Source organism: Pygoscelis adeliae, unplaced genomic scaffold (genome assembly GCF_000699105.1).
Source record: "Pygoscelis adeliae isolate BGI_AS28 unplaced genomic scaffold, ASM69910v1 Scaffold267, whole genome shotgun sequence".
In the NCBI taxonomy this organism is placed as follows: Eukaryota; Metazoa; Chordata; class Aves; order Sphenisciformes; family Spheniscidae; genus Pygoscelis; species Pygoscelis adeliae.
In genome coordinates, this window is record NW_008825150.1 from 2660836 (window position 1) to 2679992 (window position 19157).

At 37.4% G+C, this 19157-nt stretch overlaps 1 protein-coding gene across 1 annotated transcript in view; it reads left to right on the plus strand.

The window, feature by feature from the left end:
* Positions 1-19157, plus strand: part of RSBN1L (round spermatid basic protein 1-like) — a gene marked incomplete at its 5' end in the record, with an annotated part of 42063 nt that overhangs the window by 6506 nt on the left and 16400 nt on the right. Inside the window, 1 exon segment of the mRNA XM_009328348.1 lies at positions 7953-8596. Coding sequence (XP_009326623.1) covers positions 7953-8596 — 644 coding nt within the window.

The following is a 19157-nucleotide window of genomic DNA, read 5'->3' on the forward strand; positions in this document are numbered from 1 at the left end:
ACCTTGAAGTTATGTTTATTTTCAGCACATGGTCTATTAGCTTTTCAATCTGTTGGCAGTTGATCTTGCTCATTATCCTTATTTGCGGAGTGACTATGTGCATTTTGTGTCTGTTCAGAATTCTGTGTGCGTGTTTTAACTCTATTAGTCAGTTTTTCTAAGCCTTTTGAACCCTTTTGTAGTATTTTTTTCATTAGCTCATCAAATTATTATATAAGATTTATTAAGAATATAAAAATAAATTATCATACATGATGATATGTTAAAATCAAATATAAAATTCTGTCACTTATTTAACTATCTGGCTAGTACAACCATGAGAAAAACCAAGGCTTCTCATGGTTTTTCTTATGCTGTGTGTGTGGTTTTTTTGTTTTTCGGGTTTTTAATATTTTGTTTTGTTTTTTTTTGCTACTGTAAGTGGCAATGCCTCCAAGAACACTCGTACTCTCTAGGGCTGCATATTTTATTTACTAGTTGGTGACTGGCATCTTTGCTGCTCCTGTTCTAAGCTATTTTTTAGTTGTTTGTGGTTATGAACTTTAAACTCATTGGCAGATCCAGGGGGACACTTCTGTGGTTTGAACTGGCTTTGTTTTGTGTTGGCTATTTAAAGACTCAGCCTGAAGAGCTTTAGCAGAGCTAAGTCATCATAAATTTCTAATAAGTCAGTAGCTTTAGTTTGAATTGCAGTGAGAATGCTAGAAAATGCTTGTCATGTGTCTGGCCTTGTGGGACTATGGGAAGAAAGTGAAGATTGTTAATTGGAGGTTACTTCTTACCTATCCCCTTACTGGAGAGTACTAGGCAGAATGTCTTGTAGTACTGCAGTAGGAGATAGTTGGTACAGGACCAAGCCAAAGACTTAAATAATGTTTTGTAGCTGATGACAGGAATAGCCAGGCTGACCTCTGGCTGCAGAACAAGTAGTATACCTGCAGCTGGTTGATATTGCTGTGACTTCATGTGCCGTAGAACGAGGAGTAAGATGCTGTGTTCCAGTCCTTCTGTTCAGTTGAAAAATCTAGGAAATGTGGTTCCTGTTCGGGCTTCTCTGCATTGATGTTCTTTCCTCTGGGCTTCTACCCCCCATCAAGTACTCCTCAGCTCTACTAAATTTTGGTGACTGAGTTCTCCTAAAGCGGGGAAGTGAAAACTGACTTTAATTACTGGCTGTACTTAAAAATGTTTGTCCTTTCCTGCTACTAGCTGTCAGCTAGGAAACTGTGGGAAAAGAACAATTTAGTGTTGTTATTAATGTTTTTTTTTTTAAACATCTAAGGTTCCCCCCCTAATAATTTTGGGGGCTGTGACCTCCAAGTTAAGAAACACTGCTCTAGTTGAAAAAACTGAAAGAAATAAAAGCTTTGTGGCCTGTTGCTTACGTAAAATTTCAGATCAAACGATTTCATGGACAAAACACAACATAAAATAAACTTCAGGTAACTTCTGAGTTTTCTTCTTACAAAAGCTCACACTTTAGAGTTCAAGCTGTCTAGCATCAATTTAAATTGCAAGTACATATCATCTTGTAATAACAGAGCATTGGATTATTTGCATAAAATTAGAACAGTTCTGAATCTCAGTCCTTAGTAATAGGTCCTGTGCTGTGACTGACGGATATTGTGGCACCACAAGAAATAAATTCACCAAGTTACCTTGAAAGATCTATCTATCACGTAGATGTATGCAGTGGCAGAAGTATTTGTGGTACATAAGGCCTGACTTGCCTAGAAGATGGTTAAAAGTTGTTTAGAGGTAGTTCTTTTATTGCTGAGTATGTGCATGCATGAACACAATGAACACAGATTTCCATTCTTCTAACTTCTTTAAAAATACATTGCAAGTTTTATAACTCCATCCTCGCACAGATATTGCTAGCCAGATAAGAGCAGCAGCAAAATTAAAATTTTGCTGTTCTTTGGTCTTTTACACTCCAGTAAAGTGTGAGCTCAGTCTGCTTTTTAACATCCGATCAAGGGGAGTTCCTGTAAATGTCTATGGGTACTGAGGGTTTTTCTCCCCACCCCTGGCCCCTGTTATTCCTCATTCTTGGAGTCCCAAAACAGTTCTCTGACTCATCTTAACTAAAAGACTTTTTTAATACAAGTGAAAATTCTTACTTCTGTCTCGTGTTTCTGAATCATGCAATGGAAAAATTTTTTGGTTTATTTGTAAGTGTTTCAGTAGCTGTGCTTGTCTAAATGCATCTCGGAACACCTAGAGACAGAAGATACCATGCACTTCAAAATGGCTGTCTGGGCTGAAATTAGATTCCAGCAGAGGTGTGTGTGTGTATGTATGCACCTTTTATTGTGATTGCTGGTGAAGTCTCTCTGAAACACCTGTCTTGAAAGTTTTGGGTTGTGAGTATGTGCCTCAGTAGTAACTACTTGAGAGGTGGAGTAAATGAGCTTGCATCAAGCACTGCACTGCTGCTGCCAAATCTTGCTTAAAACAAAGCTAGTTTGGATATCTCAGTCTTACAGTGTTTGGATCTTTATTTAGCCTTTTGGATTGCTTGCTTATGTATTCACCGAATTCTGTATGTCTGCTGTGATGCAACTTGATTACTGCCCTAGGGACACATTGAAGGCAGTTGTTCTTTTTTTGGTGTCTGTCTGTTAGCCAAGTGCCAAAGCAGCATTATTGGTTTTGGAAGAAGCAGCGCATTTTGCTTTAAAGTATTTTGATATATGCGGCAGAGGAGTGACTGAATGGAGTGTATTTCTGTTCCTCTCTACAGCTAATGCGAAAGAATAAGATGAAAATAATTAATTGGGCATTGCTGATAGCAATCCCAGTATTTTGTAAACTAATTTCTTTTGCTATTGAAGTCTTTGCAACTTCTCATCAGCTTTAAACACCTACTTCAGAGTGGATATTTGCAATTCAGCAGAGCAGAAGCCTTAGGCTAGAAATGTGCCTCCTCATTCTGTGAAATTCTACTCAAGCTCTGAGAAATACTACTTCTAGAAATCAGTTTTCCATTTTGTGTTTGTATTCCTCAAGAAAATGTTGGCTGTATGCTAAAATAATTGAACACAAATACTCTGAAGTTGGGTGACTTGAACATTAAATTTAAAAGTTCAAGCTTTTGGGTTAGGAAACTTTCTATTAAGGCTTGCTAGGAACTTGGTCCTATCTCACATATGTGTTAAGGTAGTGTTGTGTGCAGCCGGGGGTATTTTTTTTTTTTACCCTTAAAAATTCAGCCTTGTTCAGTGCTCGGGATGGACAGATGAAGGCGTGGTGGGCAGTGTAGCTAAGCAGATCAAGTGGTTTGCTGCCACTGATGAGGGGTGAGTTCTGCTACTCCTCGCTGCCTGCTATTGGTGGTCTCTCTGCTCTAGTTCCTGTCTGACAATGTTGTGAACCAATTCTGTTCACTAATCTAGCAGCAAAGTGAACAGTTTTCTGCTGAGCCATTAAGTTAAGTCAATTTACTATGCAATCAGATGAGCATCAGTCAGTACCAGGAATGGTGTAGGACTGTGTGCCGGGAGCAGTGACAGAGGAGAATGGGGAGTTGGACTTTACCCATCTATGGCAATGAGCTCTTAGATTGCTCAGCTGTATCTTATAACCACATTTGAAGGCTGAACAAATAATTATGGGTTTAACATTTTTTCCACTCTTTCAGCATTCAATTTAATATTATAATATAAATATCATTTTCTCTATGGAAGTAGTGTCCGAAATATCTAAAATTTTTTTTCCGAAGTACGTCATTTGCTGCCAGTATGAAAATGAAGTAGAGTTCTTGACAGAATTTGTCTTGTGTATGCAGTAGCATAAGCTTGTGTGAATTTGAAAAAGGCTCAAAACTACTCATCTGTTTTTGAAGTTGTTACCTTTCCATTTCTGCTTGAAGTGTGTTTAGAGAACTAAGTTTTACTCTTGTTGGTATGTTTTTGGTTTTTTGAAGTCTTTAATTCTAGTAAAGTTTAAAAAAAAAAAAAAAAAAAAAAAAAGAAAATCCCATTTGGAACCCCCTTTCTCTTATGTCTTCCATGTTTTAAGGCTTTTTTCCTCTCCAGTGGCATCAGTAGCTCAGACCCTTAAAGAAGGGATTCATATTTTGTCTCCCAAGGATAGACACTCCCCACTCTTATTTTTCTGTCTCTCTTCCCAGTTGCAAGTAGCAGTTCAGGGGTATCTGCTACTTCCCATTGTAGATCTTCTGGTGGTTTTTTGTTATACAGCCTTTTGTTCCTTCAGTGATTGTTGCTTTCTTGGTTTCCACGTGTTTCAGAATTAAAAATGGCCTCACCAAAGTTCTATCCTTTTTGGTATATAGAGATCCAAAAAGTTCTGTGGAAGAGAAGAGAGTTCAGAAATGAGAGGCTGCTAGCAAATATTTATTTGGTTCCAAATTGCATGCGCCATTTTTGCAACTTCTCATGATTTGGGAAAGCGTGTACTGATGAACTTTACTTGATATATGTGTAAATGACATAACCCTTGTAGTCTGTGATCAAAAGTAAAACCAGTCTGTATTATTAAAATATTTGTATTTAAGGCTGAACAGAAAATTTCTTTTCAGGACGGAAGGAGGACTGTGCTGGATACCAGAAAAAGAATTATTTTTATCCTGTGGTTAAGAGTTTTTTTTCCCTTCTGAAGGCTTCATGGAGATGGTGTGAAAACAAACACAGAGAATGATAAATGTTCTTCACTTTAAAAATGTCTTTGTGTAATCCCTCTTAAGAAGTGTTTGAGTACTTACATAGGTGTATACCAAGTTAACTAAAACATATTTTTACAACTGGCTTTGAGTACAAACCTTTTTGGATATGTTTATGTGAAGTTCACATAATTTGATGCTGATTTACATTCTGTCTATCTGATTTCAGTTGTGTATGTTACATTGTTGGGTTTTTTTGTTGTTTCTGTGTTAAAAGCACCAAAGCTTTTGAGACTATGGCTTTGCTCTTTTGAGTGCTCTTTACTGACGATTAGAATAGAACATAATATTTCAGTTGGAAGGGGCCTACAGTGATCATCTAGTCCAGCTGCCTGACCAGTTCAGGGCTGACCAAAAGCTAAAGCATGTTATTAAGGGCATTGTCCAAATGCCTCTCAAACACCGACAGGCTTGGAAGCCTGTTTTGTAGTTTAGTAGTTTAGTAACCTTAAAAGTGGTGGGTGGTTGGGGGTTTTTTTAGTTTTTTTTTTATAGCTGCATCTGTGAAATACATGAAGTGATGGATTAAAAAAACAGCCACCACATATTACAGGAGGAGTAAAATGAAACTGATTGTTAGTCAGTAAAACTTCTTGGAAGATATAATCAAAGGCAGGGAATGGGACAGATTGAAAGGGGAACTCAGATGATCTTCCTTCTCATACTGTAGAAACGGAAGTCAATTTTTGAGGTAGTTTTGCACAGGTACAGATTCATACCCATCTTTTATGTAAGTACTTCATATTTCAACTAGTAATAATGGATTAATTTAATAGCTGGATGTTCAACAAGGACTTACAGATACTGATCTTCAGTCTTAAGGTATTCTTCAGTGGTTATAGATATGCTAAAGTATGAGAGTGCAATTTGGCTGTTGCCATAGCAAATAGCTTCTTGCTTTAAACTTAGAAGTTGTTGTATTTGTTGCCAATTTACTGCTCATTGTACCCCAGTGAATATAAATTTCCGTCCTTTCCATGCCACGCATGAAGTCCCAGATCTGAGTGTCTAGTTCCTACAAAAATCTGAGCTCCATTCGAGAACAAGTGAAGTGGGTTGACAGGTAACCCTGCTTCCCCCGCCTTACCTTGCTGCAACATTCAGTGCTATAATTCCATATTTTCTATATTCAAATTAATATAATATCTGGAAATGTTTGACTTTATTATATCAGTCTGTATAGCAACAAATTTTCATGTTTAGAGTGAAACAATTTTGAAATGGTAAGTTAAAGCATTTTTAGGAGTTTGAAATACCTATAGACTCTTGGATGCTCTCTAGTTGTGTATTCCTGCAGTCAGGAGGAGGGAAAAAATTGTCTATTCTGTATTTTGAGGTTTGGATTGAGATTTCTACGCCTATAATATGGAACTTCTCACTGTCATAAACCACTTCTTCGTTTTCGTTTCCCCCAAATGGAACTGGTGCCATAATGACACCATTACAATACCCCAGAATGTGAGAGTAGGTGATTTTTGTCAGGTGATGACATTTCACTCAAGTACCCTGGCACCCTCAATGAACTATTTTCAGGACTCCTCTAAGGTTGAGGTAGTTGGTTGTACACGTGTTGCTGCTCTTTCTGGTCTTTCCATGCCCACTAGATGTGAAGACTCTTGTGGCAGACGGAAGATGTTAACAAAGTAGTGGGGAATATTGCATCTACCAGATGAAGCAGTCCTGTTGCAGAGGCCCACTCTGGTTTTACGTTAAATTTAGCCTAATGAAAGGACAGATTTTCATGAGGATACTGTGCCTTTTGGCAGTTGAACTTCGTAAGCTAAAAGTGAAATTGTGCTCATAGTGTATGCCATGTTAAATCTGATTTAGAGTGAAGGGAGTCTTTGTAGCTCTTAACTGTGTGGATTAGGTTGAGAAATCCTAGAGCCCACTTCCTTGTTTGGGCTAAGTAAGAAATGAGTGACCTCGGGGCACTTCTTCCTACCCCTACAAGATGAGAAAATAGAAGCTAGAGAGATAACTAGCTTGCCTGCCTCCACTTCAGAAATCCCAGAGGTATTTAGCTGCTGTCACAAACCTCAAGAGGCTCAGAGGCAAGTGTCTTAATTGCTTGTTCTCCTTTCCAGTATCTGCACCTTCCATATCCAAACCTCTTAATTATCAGCAAGAATGTGTTCATTCTGTGCACCAACTGTTGTGATTTTTTTTTTTTTTTTTTTGTAAGGACTCTTGTGAATTGCTTGAGCTGAGGATTGCAAACTGAAAATAGTCTACTACAGCATGGTAGCAGAGACTGGCTAATTTAACGCTTGTGAATTTGAGATTACTTAGAAATTGTGTATTTCATTGCAACACTGAACTTCTAAACTTCTGTGTCTGAACCTGCTGATCTTGAATCACTTGTTGTGAATATAATTTTGCGCTGTAACGTGCCCACTAATTTGATTTATCAAATCGTGAAATGATTTCAACTGCTAGACTTCAGGGCACTGTAGTGACAGAAGTTTTTTTTTTTGCTACTGTGTTTATTACTTGGAAAAAAACCCAAAAAACCCAAAAGCACTTGAAGAAAAACACTTTAAAACAAGGGAGAATGTTTACCTTGGGAATCACTTGAACACATTATCCCCAAATGAGTACTTTCGGCTTTAGGCCATTATGGTTTGTTTTCAGTTCAGCTTGCATATTATATAAACTTGAAGCTAGTTTTTGTTTTGTGAGGTTTTGGGGGTTGTTTGTCTGCTGTGTTGTTTTTTTTTTTTTTTTAAAGTATGGGGTCAGTTTTTAGATGTTTCCACATGTATTTCAACAAAGTTTATTTAGTCCTGGAAGAATGACCATGTAAAGCCATCTGGCAAGGTAGGTTCTGGCAGTGGCATCTTGTGAACAGCTTGCTGATGATGGTTGGTATTCATTGACCGTTTATAAACCCCTTGTTTGGCAATGTTTGTTGACAGCTGTCAAACAATGTTTGTTGACATCTCTGAACTTTCTGGTGTAGTAATTGCTGATGACCAGTTAAAGGGTATGATTAACGATTGTGACTCATCTTGAAAACAGCCTTGAGAAACTTGGTTTTTTTTACTTCCGCCCCCTCTCACCCCCCCAGCTTTTATTTGTCAGTCATAATGTGAACATGGCAGGTGTCTCTTACTACTCATTTTCAATAAGATACACATTGTGACCGTTGGTATTGATCTCCGGTCTTTGTGTGCCATTGTGAGGGTTTTGGTAACTTTGAATCCTGATCTTTATGCATTTTGTATATGAAGATACTTAAGAGATCTTTTCTTCCTCTCAACAGCTGGGAAGGAGAAACCAAAACCCAATGCAGAAGAGCTACAGATTAAAAAAGTTAAGAAGAAAAAGAAAAAGAAACATAAAGAAAACGAGAAGAGGAAGCGTCCAAAAATGTACAGCAAGTCCATTCAGACCATCTGCTCAGGACTGGTTTCTGATATTGAGGATCAGGAAGCCAAAGGCATCATAGATGATCATCTTAAGGATTTCAATGGGAAAAATATGGATCCCAAGAAGGACTGTGAGTCCAAGATACCAGAGAACAGTGAGTTTCCATTTGTCTCGTTAAAGGAGCCACGGGTTCAAAATAAACTCAAAAGGTTGGACACATTGGAGTTCAAACAGCTGATTCATATTGAGCACCAGCCTAATGGAGGTGCATCAGTTATCCATGCCTACAGTAATGAACTCTCCCACTTATCTCCTGTGGAGATGGAGAGATTTGCAGAAGAGTTTGTGGGTCTGGTTTTTAGTGAAAATGAAAACTGTGCAGCTTACTATGTAATGGGTATTGTTCATGGGGCAGCTACTTATTTACCTGACTTTTTAGACTACTTTTCGTTTAATTTTCCCAATTCACCAGTGAAAATGGAGATTTTGGGAAAGAAAGATATAGAGACAACGACTATGTCAAATTTTCATGCTCAGGTAAGAGGTTATACATTTTACTTTCTAAAGTCATATAATGGTTTCAAACAATTGTGAATGGGTTTTTTTTGGAATACAGTTACTATTAGCTGTGCTGTGTGGATGACAGAAGAGTAGAAACAAGGGAATTCTTTAAGTAATTTAGTTCTGCAATAATAAAGATAAGGAGCCTATTAACTCAGACATAAAGTTGGATTTTATGGGGGAGGGGAAGTGTTTGCATGGATGTGTGTGTTTCTTTGGATTTGTTTCTGTAGCTGAAGCTTAACCGTGAGTTTTGGAGGGTGAAAATGATATAGCTGCAGCTATCTGGGCATCTGAACTGTAGTTTATCTGTATGAACTTCTTCATAAAACTGAAATGCTTTAATACATAGAACAATGTTATACATAAAACCTGTGTAGGACAGAGTAAATTAGTTGCATTTGTAGTTTGAGGCTTCTCAATCCATCCTTAAAGGAGAACTTAATGGTGGTTAACGTAGCTACTAATTTGATCCTTACATTTTCGCATTTCCCCCCAGTTAGTTGTATTCTCTTGAAAGCTGTTAAATTACGTGGCAAAATGGCAGGCAGCTTTGAATCTTTTCTTTTTTTTTTATTTTCTGGAGAGCAATTACTGTATACTGTCTTAACAACAGCTGCTGATTAAACATCACCTCTGCTATTTATTAACTTGCTAGATTACTCTTGTGTATAAATTATTTATTTCAGGTCTTAAGTTCGGGGGGGGATTCTAACTTTCTTAGATTGCCACCTTGGTGGTGAGGGTATTATGTAAAGCCCATACAGATATTCTGAAATAATTTGTGAAGAAACTCAATCCTGTTTTTCAGTATATCAACTTTAGCTCATAATTGCCTGTTTAACTCCCTTTTTGTGAATTTAGTTGTTGTATGGAACACCTTTAGACTATTTTAGTCTTCACTTTTTAGACAATTATGAAGAGTTCAAGTATAAGTTATACTGTTGTCTTTTTGACGAGAAACATGCTTTTTTTTTCATTCAGCAACATAAACATTTGCATGGAACACTTGTATTTATTGACAGATTTCAGGTGTGTGTTATAAGGATATGCAGAACTGAAATGTTGCTGCAAGAGAACATTTGCAGTGCTGGTTAAGAAAACATCTACTGCCATGGAATATGAATATCCTGTGAAATACATTCACTATTTTTTTTCTTAGTATGTAACCTGAATCATTACTTTAATAGTAAAAATCACAGAACGTATTATGGGCAGCTACCCAAAGCTGTTCTGTCTTTGGTCATTTTATATAAAAAAAGCTGGATCTGTCCTTGTAAGTATGTTCTTTTAAGTCCAACCTGTTGTCTCGGGCAGCATTAGTGCAAGCATAGCTGTGTGCAGTATCTGCCCTAAAGAAATAGTTAAGAAAAGCCCAAATTTTATTTTTGTGAATTATAATGGAATTATTTTACTAAAAGGATGGATTAACTTGGTATTACAATGGTATCATCAATGTCTGTAGTTAAATCAGTTGTGTGGTCATTGGGGTTGAGATCATAATTTCCCACTTTTCTGTAAGTGAAAGGAGGAACAGAGGGAGAATGTAGTAGATGAAAGAAGCCAAACTGTATTATTATAGCGTTCAACTGGTCAACTTCATAGTCTATCTTCTAACCTATATTTTACTTGGCTGGAAGTTTAGTTCTGGTATCTTCTTTTCCTTTGTTTTCTCTCAGTTTTCAGTTAGTTTTCTTAGCATTTTATCACTTGTCAGAGTTTGGTTGCTTGACAGAAAACGCTTGTCTCGTATTTTTGCTAACATAAAGGGTATAGTGTGTATGGATAATGTATACAGGTGTACACCAGACTTATTCATATCATCTTCTGCGCAGCATGACTGTTTCCTGGAATATTTAAGTCAGTATCTTGGTTGCCTAGCTATTGATTATATTTTTCCTTATTTCATTATTTTTTATGTTATTCTGGCTGCTTATTTTGTCTTACTCTGGTGATCTGCTGCAGTTGAAAGGTTTTGTTAGCTTTGTATTCTCCTTTCTGACTGGGGCCAGTATCAAAGATGTCTAGGAAGGAGTATGAGAGTCCAATAGTCATAGTGATAGTGTCAGAGTGCTCATCCTTCAGGGATATGACAGGACTCTTTCGAGTCTGAGAGGTGTGAATATTATGGTTTTAACCTTCAGCTGTATTTTTTTGTGTGTGTAAACTTCTCGTTCATTAGTATCAGTTACCTCCCCCTTTCAGTTTTCTGCCTCTACCTTCCTTTATAAAACGTACTAAATGATTGCATAACTTGTTATGTTTTGTGGAGACTGATTATATTCTTCTGTCCGGTTGAGTTCTTTGTGAATCTTTTAAAGGGATTCTAATGTGCTGTTGCAGTATATTTCAGTGAAATTTTAAATGTAGTTTTCTGTTCCTACATTGCAAAAGCTCTGTGCCGCTGTATTCCCAGTTGTCCTGAGCTGCCTGAGCAATGTCTAGCAGTTGTTGGATAGTCTCAGTTGAGAGGTGAGTCGTTTTCTGATGCCTGAGTAGGAACTTAGATACTCAAAGCAGACTCGATAAAACTATCTCAGCCTTCTTTGGCCTTAAGAAACTTGGGTATTACTTTGCTAATTTTAACTAAAACACTGAAATGACGCTCACTTGAGTACCTGAGGTTCTTCGGTTGTTTTTGAGAACTCATTGTAGCACATGTAATCAGTCTGACAAACGTTAAGTATTTAAGAAGATCTAAAAAAGCATTACAAAAATAATCGAAAAGGAGGGATGACCTAAGCCTGAAATCAGAGTTTTTATTTCTCAAGTTGATTCTTTCAGTACTACTCAATAATCTTCCACCTCCTGTTTTGCGACAGATGAGTTTTTTTTGGTTTCAAGTAATGCATATTTTCAAGTCACTGAGTTCTGTGGTAAGAGGCAGACTCCACAATATTAAATTCTGTTGGCAAGATCAAAACTGTTGTAGTCTCCCGAAGTCTGCCTGGAAAGTCTGCATCTCTTGAGTAATTTACTTAGTTTTCACAATTGTAGAATTGAAAATGAACTCCTCTCAGCTTCCCAATATACCTGTGTCAGACAGAAGTAATACAGTTTCACTTGTTACGAGACTAGAAGTGGGCAGAAGCTTGTGAGAATAGTTACAGCAGGCATAGGAGAGAGGAGTTTGTGTTGGGACTGGTTCTGTCTTATGAAAATTAGCTTTTAAATTTTGCAGGGAGAGGAACTGGGGAGTTTTTCATCACCTAGCTTGGGCCTATGTTAAGTACTCCTTAATTACTAAAATTTTTTAGCTTAATGGAACAGCTCTGTTTCTGTGAACTGACTGTAAGGCTTAGTCAGACTGTTTCTATAATTGGGCAAAATTGAATTAGTCTGGGTGTCCTTGTAGCCAGTAAGTCACTCTTTCAGGCAGTGGAAAACTGTCTGCTGTAGGTGCATCCCTGGGCTCCATCATTTTTGTAGATGGCAACAGCTGCATCAGTTACCTGATAGCTATGAATCTTCTCAGGCTCTTATGAGGATTTCAAAGAACATAAATAATCAGCTTTTGCCACCTACTTGCAGCTTACATCATTTCAGTTAAGCTATTTAGCGCTGTTGAGGCAAATGCCTCTAATATTTTGAACCCATTACTGTGTCCTCATGCTGGGCCAGTGTAAATTGTTATTGCCTTGCTGAAACCCCAAAGTGCACACTTCATGTTTAACCGTAACAATGGTAACAATGCTTAGTGGATTGATTTTACTGTGTTTCAATCTTGTCCCAGAGGCAACTTCTTAGTACAGGTGAAGTAAAATGCAGAGCAATACCCCACAATTCATGTGCTTCAAGACAGGAGTGACTGTTTTTAAGCCACATTTGACAAATACCTGTCTGATGTGTTTGCTGGAGATCTCTAGGCGATTCCACACTTCCCAAAGAAATCTGTTGAAAAATCTTTTTTTATTCTTTTTGTCCTCTTATCTTAATCCTTCTGCCTGTCCTTTAATTCTGATCTTTAGTGGACAAGGCAAACAGTTTATGCTTTTCTTTCAGTGTTCTCTGTATTTGAGGATTGCTCCTTCACCCCCCCCCCCCCCCCCTAATTTGAGTTATTTCAGTCTACCATTACATGTTATATCCTTATCAGTCTTACTGCTCTTCCCTTATGCTCTCTTCAGTCATCCTTACTTTTCTTAAAATGCAGTACTGAAAATGGACAGTGTCTGCCTGGTGCATTGTTGTCACGGAGTATGAGAAGATTGCTTCAAGTGTCTTGCAAATTGTAGCTCTTTGTTATCTATTCCTGTCTTTTTCAGAGCAGTTTGTGATCTTAGCAGCAGCTCCTGCTAAATGAGTCACTCCCCTTTTCATGTTTATGCAGTTAATTAGATATATCTGAGGGTAGTTCTTTGCTTTTATTTAAATTGAATTATATCCTGTGTATTCAGATCCCTTCTCCAGTTTATCAAAGATCTTGTTAGTTTTGATCTTTTCCTGTAGTAGGTTTGCAGCTTTGTGGTACCTGCAGGTTTCATAAACATACATTGTGTTCAAAGGAAAGATCCTTGCTGTGTGCCACAAAATTGGTCCTTTCGTATTGATAGTTATGTGAACACAGTCAAATTAAAACTGCCCACTGTTTGCTGTTACTAGACCATGTTTCTGTAGCAGTTTTGAGGACATAATGCAAATGTCAAGGTGTGTACTGGTCCTCTGAAAAAGCCTATCCTGTCATAGAAAGAAAGGTTAGTTTGACTTGATTTTTTTTTTTTGACATGTCCGTATTTATTAGCTTTTACCATCTTATTTTCTAGGTGGTTAAGTCAGGAATATCTAGCTAACGGGTTTTTCTGGAAATTGAAACTAGGCTAAATGGTCTCTAACTCTTCTGTGTCTTGCTTCTCTTGACGCCGATTTCCTCAAGATGGTATGCTTATCCTCTTCCAGCTCTGAAGAATCTGTTTTGTGTGTTTTGAGTTCTCATTGATTTATTAAAGCTTTGTTTCTTGTTAGCTTACTGCCTTCATACTGTAGGGTATGTGAGGATACTCATAAATAAGCCTATTTAGTTTAGGAAAAGTCACTTGTATTTTACACTGCTCAGTGTGCAGTTAGACAAATTGTCAGAGTCAATCCAGCAACTGTTGCTGCTAAAAGAGAGTGTCCTCCTTGCTGCTTTCCTCCAAGTTGTGTGTTCTTGTGCCAAGCTGTGGTGCTTCTTGAACTGCTGAGACAGTTTGTTTTGTTAATCCAGCAGAAAACTTTACCTCACTACTCCTGAGTGATTGGTTTTATTACTGAGTTAGCAAATTATATTAGTTTACTGTGCCAAAGGTAGCATAAGGTTGAGTGTGGGACTATACAGCCAGCCCCATTCCATAGCAGCAGGCAGTTTGCATCTTCAGAGAAATAATTTTTGTTGGTTTTTTTTTCCCCAGTCTGAAGTAACTTATTCCATGTTGCCTATGTTAACTGTGATGGACACTGGATATTCAGGTGGTATAGAGTGTAACACAAATATTTTAGAGGAAAAAATGCAATAGTAATGATAGTTCATGTTTGTGTTGTGACTTTTCAAACGAGTGTTTGTCCTCACTTAAAGTTCTGGACACAGAGCTTTTCATTCCAGTTCTCTTTTAGCCCCTTTTAATGTTATCTTCTCTTTGCTGTCCTTGTTTAGTTCTTAAAAGTTTATTTTCTGCAGAGAGGTTTTTGCTGTTTACTCCTTTTCTAACTTGTGAAATCCTGCTTGAAAATATTTGTTCTTCTAGTACTTGAGGGGAATTGCTGAAAATATTTTTCTTCAAAGAAAATCTGAAATAATTGGTTAGTGTTTCATTTTCTTATCATTAAAGATTTGTACAGTGTCTATTTCCATAGAAATACAAATTCAATTCAATACAAATATATTGTATTTTTCTGTGTTCTGGAAAGAATTCTTCATATTGGAACTATGTGTCTCTTCAGTTGTTGTGTTTCAGTAGAATTTTGTTTTCAATAGAACTTACTCCTTGCTTTTAAACTTTCTGACTGTTTGGTTAGTTATTAAAAAGTTTTTTAACAGTTTTTAGCAACTGTTTGCTGCTATGCAAGTTCCCTAAAGTATAGTGCGTGCCCCCCCCCCTTCTTCTGGATGATTAAAAAAATGAATATTAGCTCTGTTAAAGCACAGATATTGCCCCGTTCTTTTTTTTATCAAATAATCTGTAAGACTATGTGTAAGAGACTTTTTTGATAGATGATGGCAGCCTATTGTCTTCCAAGCAAAAAAGTTTTCACTTACTGAATACCATTGAACAAAGAATCAATTCACATGGAATGACATTAGAAATCTGCAACACATGCCTATTTGTTTTCCAGACTGCTTCTTGACAGTTTCAACCAATAAATATGAAATGACAGTTGTATGTTGCTCTTTTTGGTCACATTCTGTATTAACAAAAACCAAACCTAAACAAAACCCTAGAGGTTTGTACTGGCAGCTTGGACAGGATCTGAGACCAAACCTTGTCATAGAGCTTCCTGAGTTACAAGAGCATAATAGCTACTTTGTTTTCACAAGATCATTTTCTATGAAGGTATCTGATGCTATTCTTAAATTTTTTTTTTTTTAATTCTTTATTGACTGTTTCACTGTTTTTGTGTCACCGGAATTCAGAATAATAGGTCATCTTGCTTTTAAAAACGTCTGTTCATCCCTCATCTTCCTTGAGGATTTCAGCTGCAAGGTGAAACATGTGAAGTGATAAACAAACTACAGTGGTAAAAGGATACTGGTGGAACTAAACTGCAGTAAAAATCTTGGGATTGCATTTCCAGAAATGTCCAACTGGGAAATGGTATATTTGTTGAAATTAAAGCTTTAATGATAATGGATAACTTTTGAGTAATGCTAGAACTATCAAAGCATCTTATTCTGATACCAAACCCTGACTTTAAAAAAAAAATAGTAGTATGAAGTATATATGGTTTAAAAGTAAAAAGTGGCCAAGTAGATTTGCAAGTATCTTTAAACTCAGAGCAATTTTGATGAATATTTGTTCAGTGAAATTTTGATGCTTCAGTATTGGTTCCCATTTGGAACTGAAAATACACGTAAGCATGTAAGGATTTGAAAAGAGTTGGCAAGGAACAGAAGATCTTTTGGGCACTCTTTAAAAATGTACCAAATAAGAAAGAATGCTACGTTGCCTCTTCGTGACTGTAGCATTTGAGATAACAGATTTAGAGGAATAACAGTGAATGTGAAGCTGGATGTTTTCAGTTCTAAGATACAAATGTGTAAGTGCATTGCTTGTGCACTTGTGTAGTGAAATGGAAACCCACTATTCCCTCTGATCTCCTAGCATATTTTTATGGTGACTTAATGTTTTTGTTGGTCTCTGGTGGGGCTTTCTTTGTGGGTTTCTTGAAATTACTGGTTCAGTGGGTTTGGATTTTTTTTTTTTGTTCTATGAGGACTGCTTTTCCAGACTTCCTGGTTTTAAAGCTGAAAAACTGAAAGAAATTTAAACCTTTAAAATTCTCGCAGGAAAATGTTAGAACTTCAACTGAACACCCCACCCCCCCCCGCTATATTAAAAACAGGAATTCAGTTGTGACTTGCCCCAGTTTACATTTTTTAAAGTAATCTCTTGAAATGCTTGATTTCTCTGGACTGTTCTTCTGGTTTGTGCCTCTTTCAAACAGAAAATGGAAATGTTTTTAACATAGTGTCTAAAACATTTCCTATTTGTAGGATGATAATGCTCAAATACATTGTTGGCAGTATTTTTTTATATATATATATTCAGACTTAGTCTTCAGATTCTTTTAGACACCCAAGATGTTTATGCCAAAATACTTGCATTTTAGAACTCCTTACTTAAAACTGAGGAAGTTGTTACACTAAAAGATCAGTTGATGCCATACTTGTCACAGAAGCAGATAATTCTCAAGTTTTACTAATTCTGAATCCATGGTGGTTTTACTGTCATAATTTTCCATTACCTTGATGCAAGAGAATGACACAGTCCTCTTTTGTGTGTTTTTAGGTGACATACTTCAAATTTAAGCTACATGAGAAGAAAGAAGTTAGGCTATGTCGTATTTATACAGTTATTTGTTTCTATCTATTTTACCTATCCATTGTATTATACTGCATTTAATTGGTGATTTTTTTGTGTATGTGTATTGATTCTGATCATGTTGACCACATGCTAGAAGAACTGCATATTATTGATTCCTTCTTTTATTCTGCATTTAGATTGTTCCAGTTACTTACTTGAGCAAACTTGTAACATTCCAAAAACGTAGTCACACTGTAACCTGTAAAATTACATTCAGGAAGATTACCTTATAAAAGGTATATAATATTTGATTTGTGGTCAGTGCATAAATTTATATATAGAATTTGATGAAGAAGTACTGGTTTTAATATGTAAGCATTATGTGCGTTTAGAAATATATAGAGGAATCTTTTTCTCTTCCTATGAACAAACCAGCCAAAGGATACTGACAGTAAAAGGAAAGGAAAATGTTGCTGTTATCTAATATGCCATAGATTATATTTATTTTGTTGTTGTCTTGAAGAGGATTAATTTTACTTTTATCATTGGTCAAACATCAATTGGTTTTTGGTGTTTTCACACTACTACTTAGTAGCAGTCTGATTTTGGAGTGGGTGAAAATTTTGTTTGCTAGCTAGTTCTTGCCTCCTAAGAATGACCTCACCTTTTTATAGATGTTTTTAGGCTAAAGAATTAGACTCTAAGATAGATTCTAATATCTATCTAACTATTCTAATAGTTCATTTAAATAGCAACCCCTGACCTGAGTCTAGAGTTTAGGATGCTATAACACAGCCTGTGGAAGAGGTGAGATAGGAGTCGCTTTTCACTGCCAACAGCTGACTCCTCTTCCAGATTCCCTCTTGTTCTTTCTGGCCAGGCATTAGTCTTTATGGCCTATGTCTTTATTTAATTCTTATTTATAGAATTTTCTAAAATAAATAACTAAATTCTTCAGGTAATTTGTGTAATTTAAAGTCAGATCAGTTCCCTAAGACAGCTCCCTGTCCACCTTCGGAAGACCTAATGCTAGCAGGAAAGAAAGGAAAAAGAGAGCAGATGTTCCCCTTTCATCACCAGCATGGATTTATTTTCTGTTTATACTGGGTCTGGATGGGTTAGAGTTAATTTTCTTCATAGCAGCCTATTATGGGGCTGTGTTTTGGATTTGTGACTAAAACTGTTGGTAACACACTGGTGTTTTGGCTATTGCTGAGCAGCACTTAAACAGTGTCAAGGCTTTCTCTTTTTCCCCATTCCGGATGCCCTGGTGAGTAGGCTGGGGTGGGCAGGAAGCTAGGAGGGGACATGCCTGGGATAGCTGACCCAAATTGACTGCAGGGATATTACATGCCATATAACATCATGCTCAGGAATAAAAAAAACTGAGGGGACTGGGAGTGGTGTTGGTCTGGAAGGTAGCTATTGCTTGGAGACTGGCTGGGTGTTGATCTGCTTGTGGGAGGTAGTAAGTGGTTAAAAACACCACTTGGTGGTTTTTTCCTCTTTTCTTCACTTATTAAACTGTATTTATCTGGACCCGTGCATTTCCTTGCTTTTCCTGTTCTCTCCCATGTCTCTCAGCATTGAGAGGGGGTGACTGAGCAAGGGGCTGTAAGCTAAGGGACTTAGCTGCTGCCTGGGGTTAACCCACTACAGAGTTCTTAAACGCTCAAATGTTTCATTCTGTGTATTTGCAAATGTACGACTCTGAATATTGTCCCAGAAGAAACCACTCATCATTTGTAACTTTGACATTATCTTAGCATTATTTTTGGTATTTCACCTCTCCCAAGCTGGATCTTGAAAAGGAATCTGTTCTACCGGGTGAATGAGGGGAACATAATTGATCAGGGGAGCTAGGAGTGAATTTGGATGGACACATAATGCTTAAAAAAGTTGAGCTGATCTTTCAGTTTTAACTTCCAGTGACATGGTCTTTTTGGGAATATATAAGAAATTTCTTAATTGATCCATCTTAAGCAAGGGTTATGTTGCACGTAAACACTTCGACTTCATGCTTCATTGCCAACACCTAGTGGTACATAAGGCAGACGGGTGAGTTGATCAGCTGAAAGCCTCACAGCCTCTCCTAACTTCACTTCAGTTAGTATTTTTTGGGGAAGTTGTAGAGTTTTCAGTTGGAGTAGTTCCACAACTAGTTTATCATATGCTGTGTGAATCGTAGAATCATTTAGGTTGGAAAAGACCTTTAAGATCGAGTCCAACCGTTAACCTAGCACTGCCAAGTCTGTCACTAAACCATGTCCCTAAGCACCACACCTGCACATCTTTTAAATACCTCCAGGGATGGTGGCTCAACCACCAGGTTAGGTCCTGCCCTTGGGTCACAACAACCCCATGCAACACTATGACTTGGGGAAGAGTGGCTGGAAAACTGCCTGGTGGAAAAGGACGTGGGGGTGTTGGTTGACAGCCGGCTGAACATGAGCCGGCAGTGTGCCCAGGCAGCCAAGAAGGCCAATGGCATCCTGGCCTGTATCAGAAATAGTGTGGCCAGCAGGAGTAGGGAAGTGATC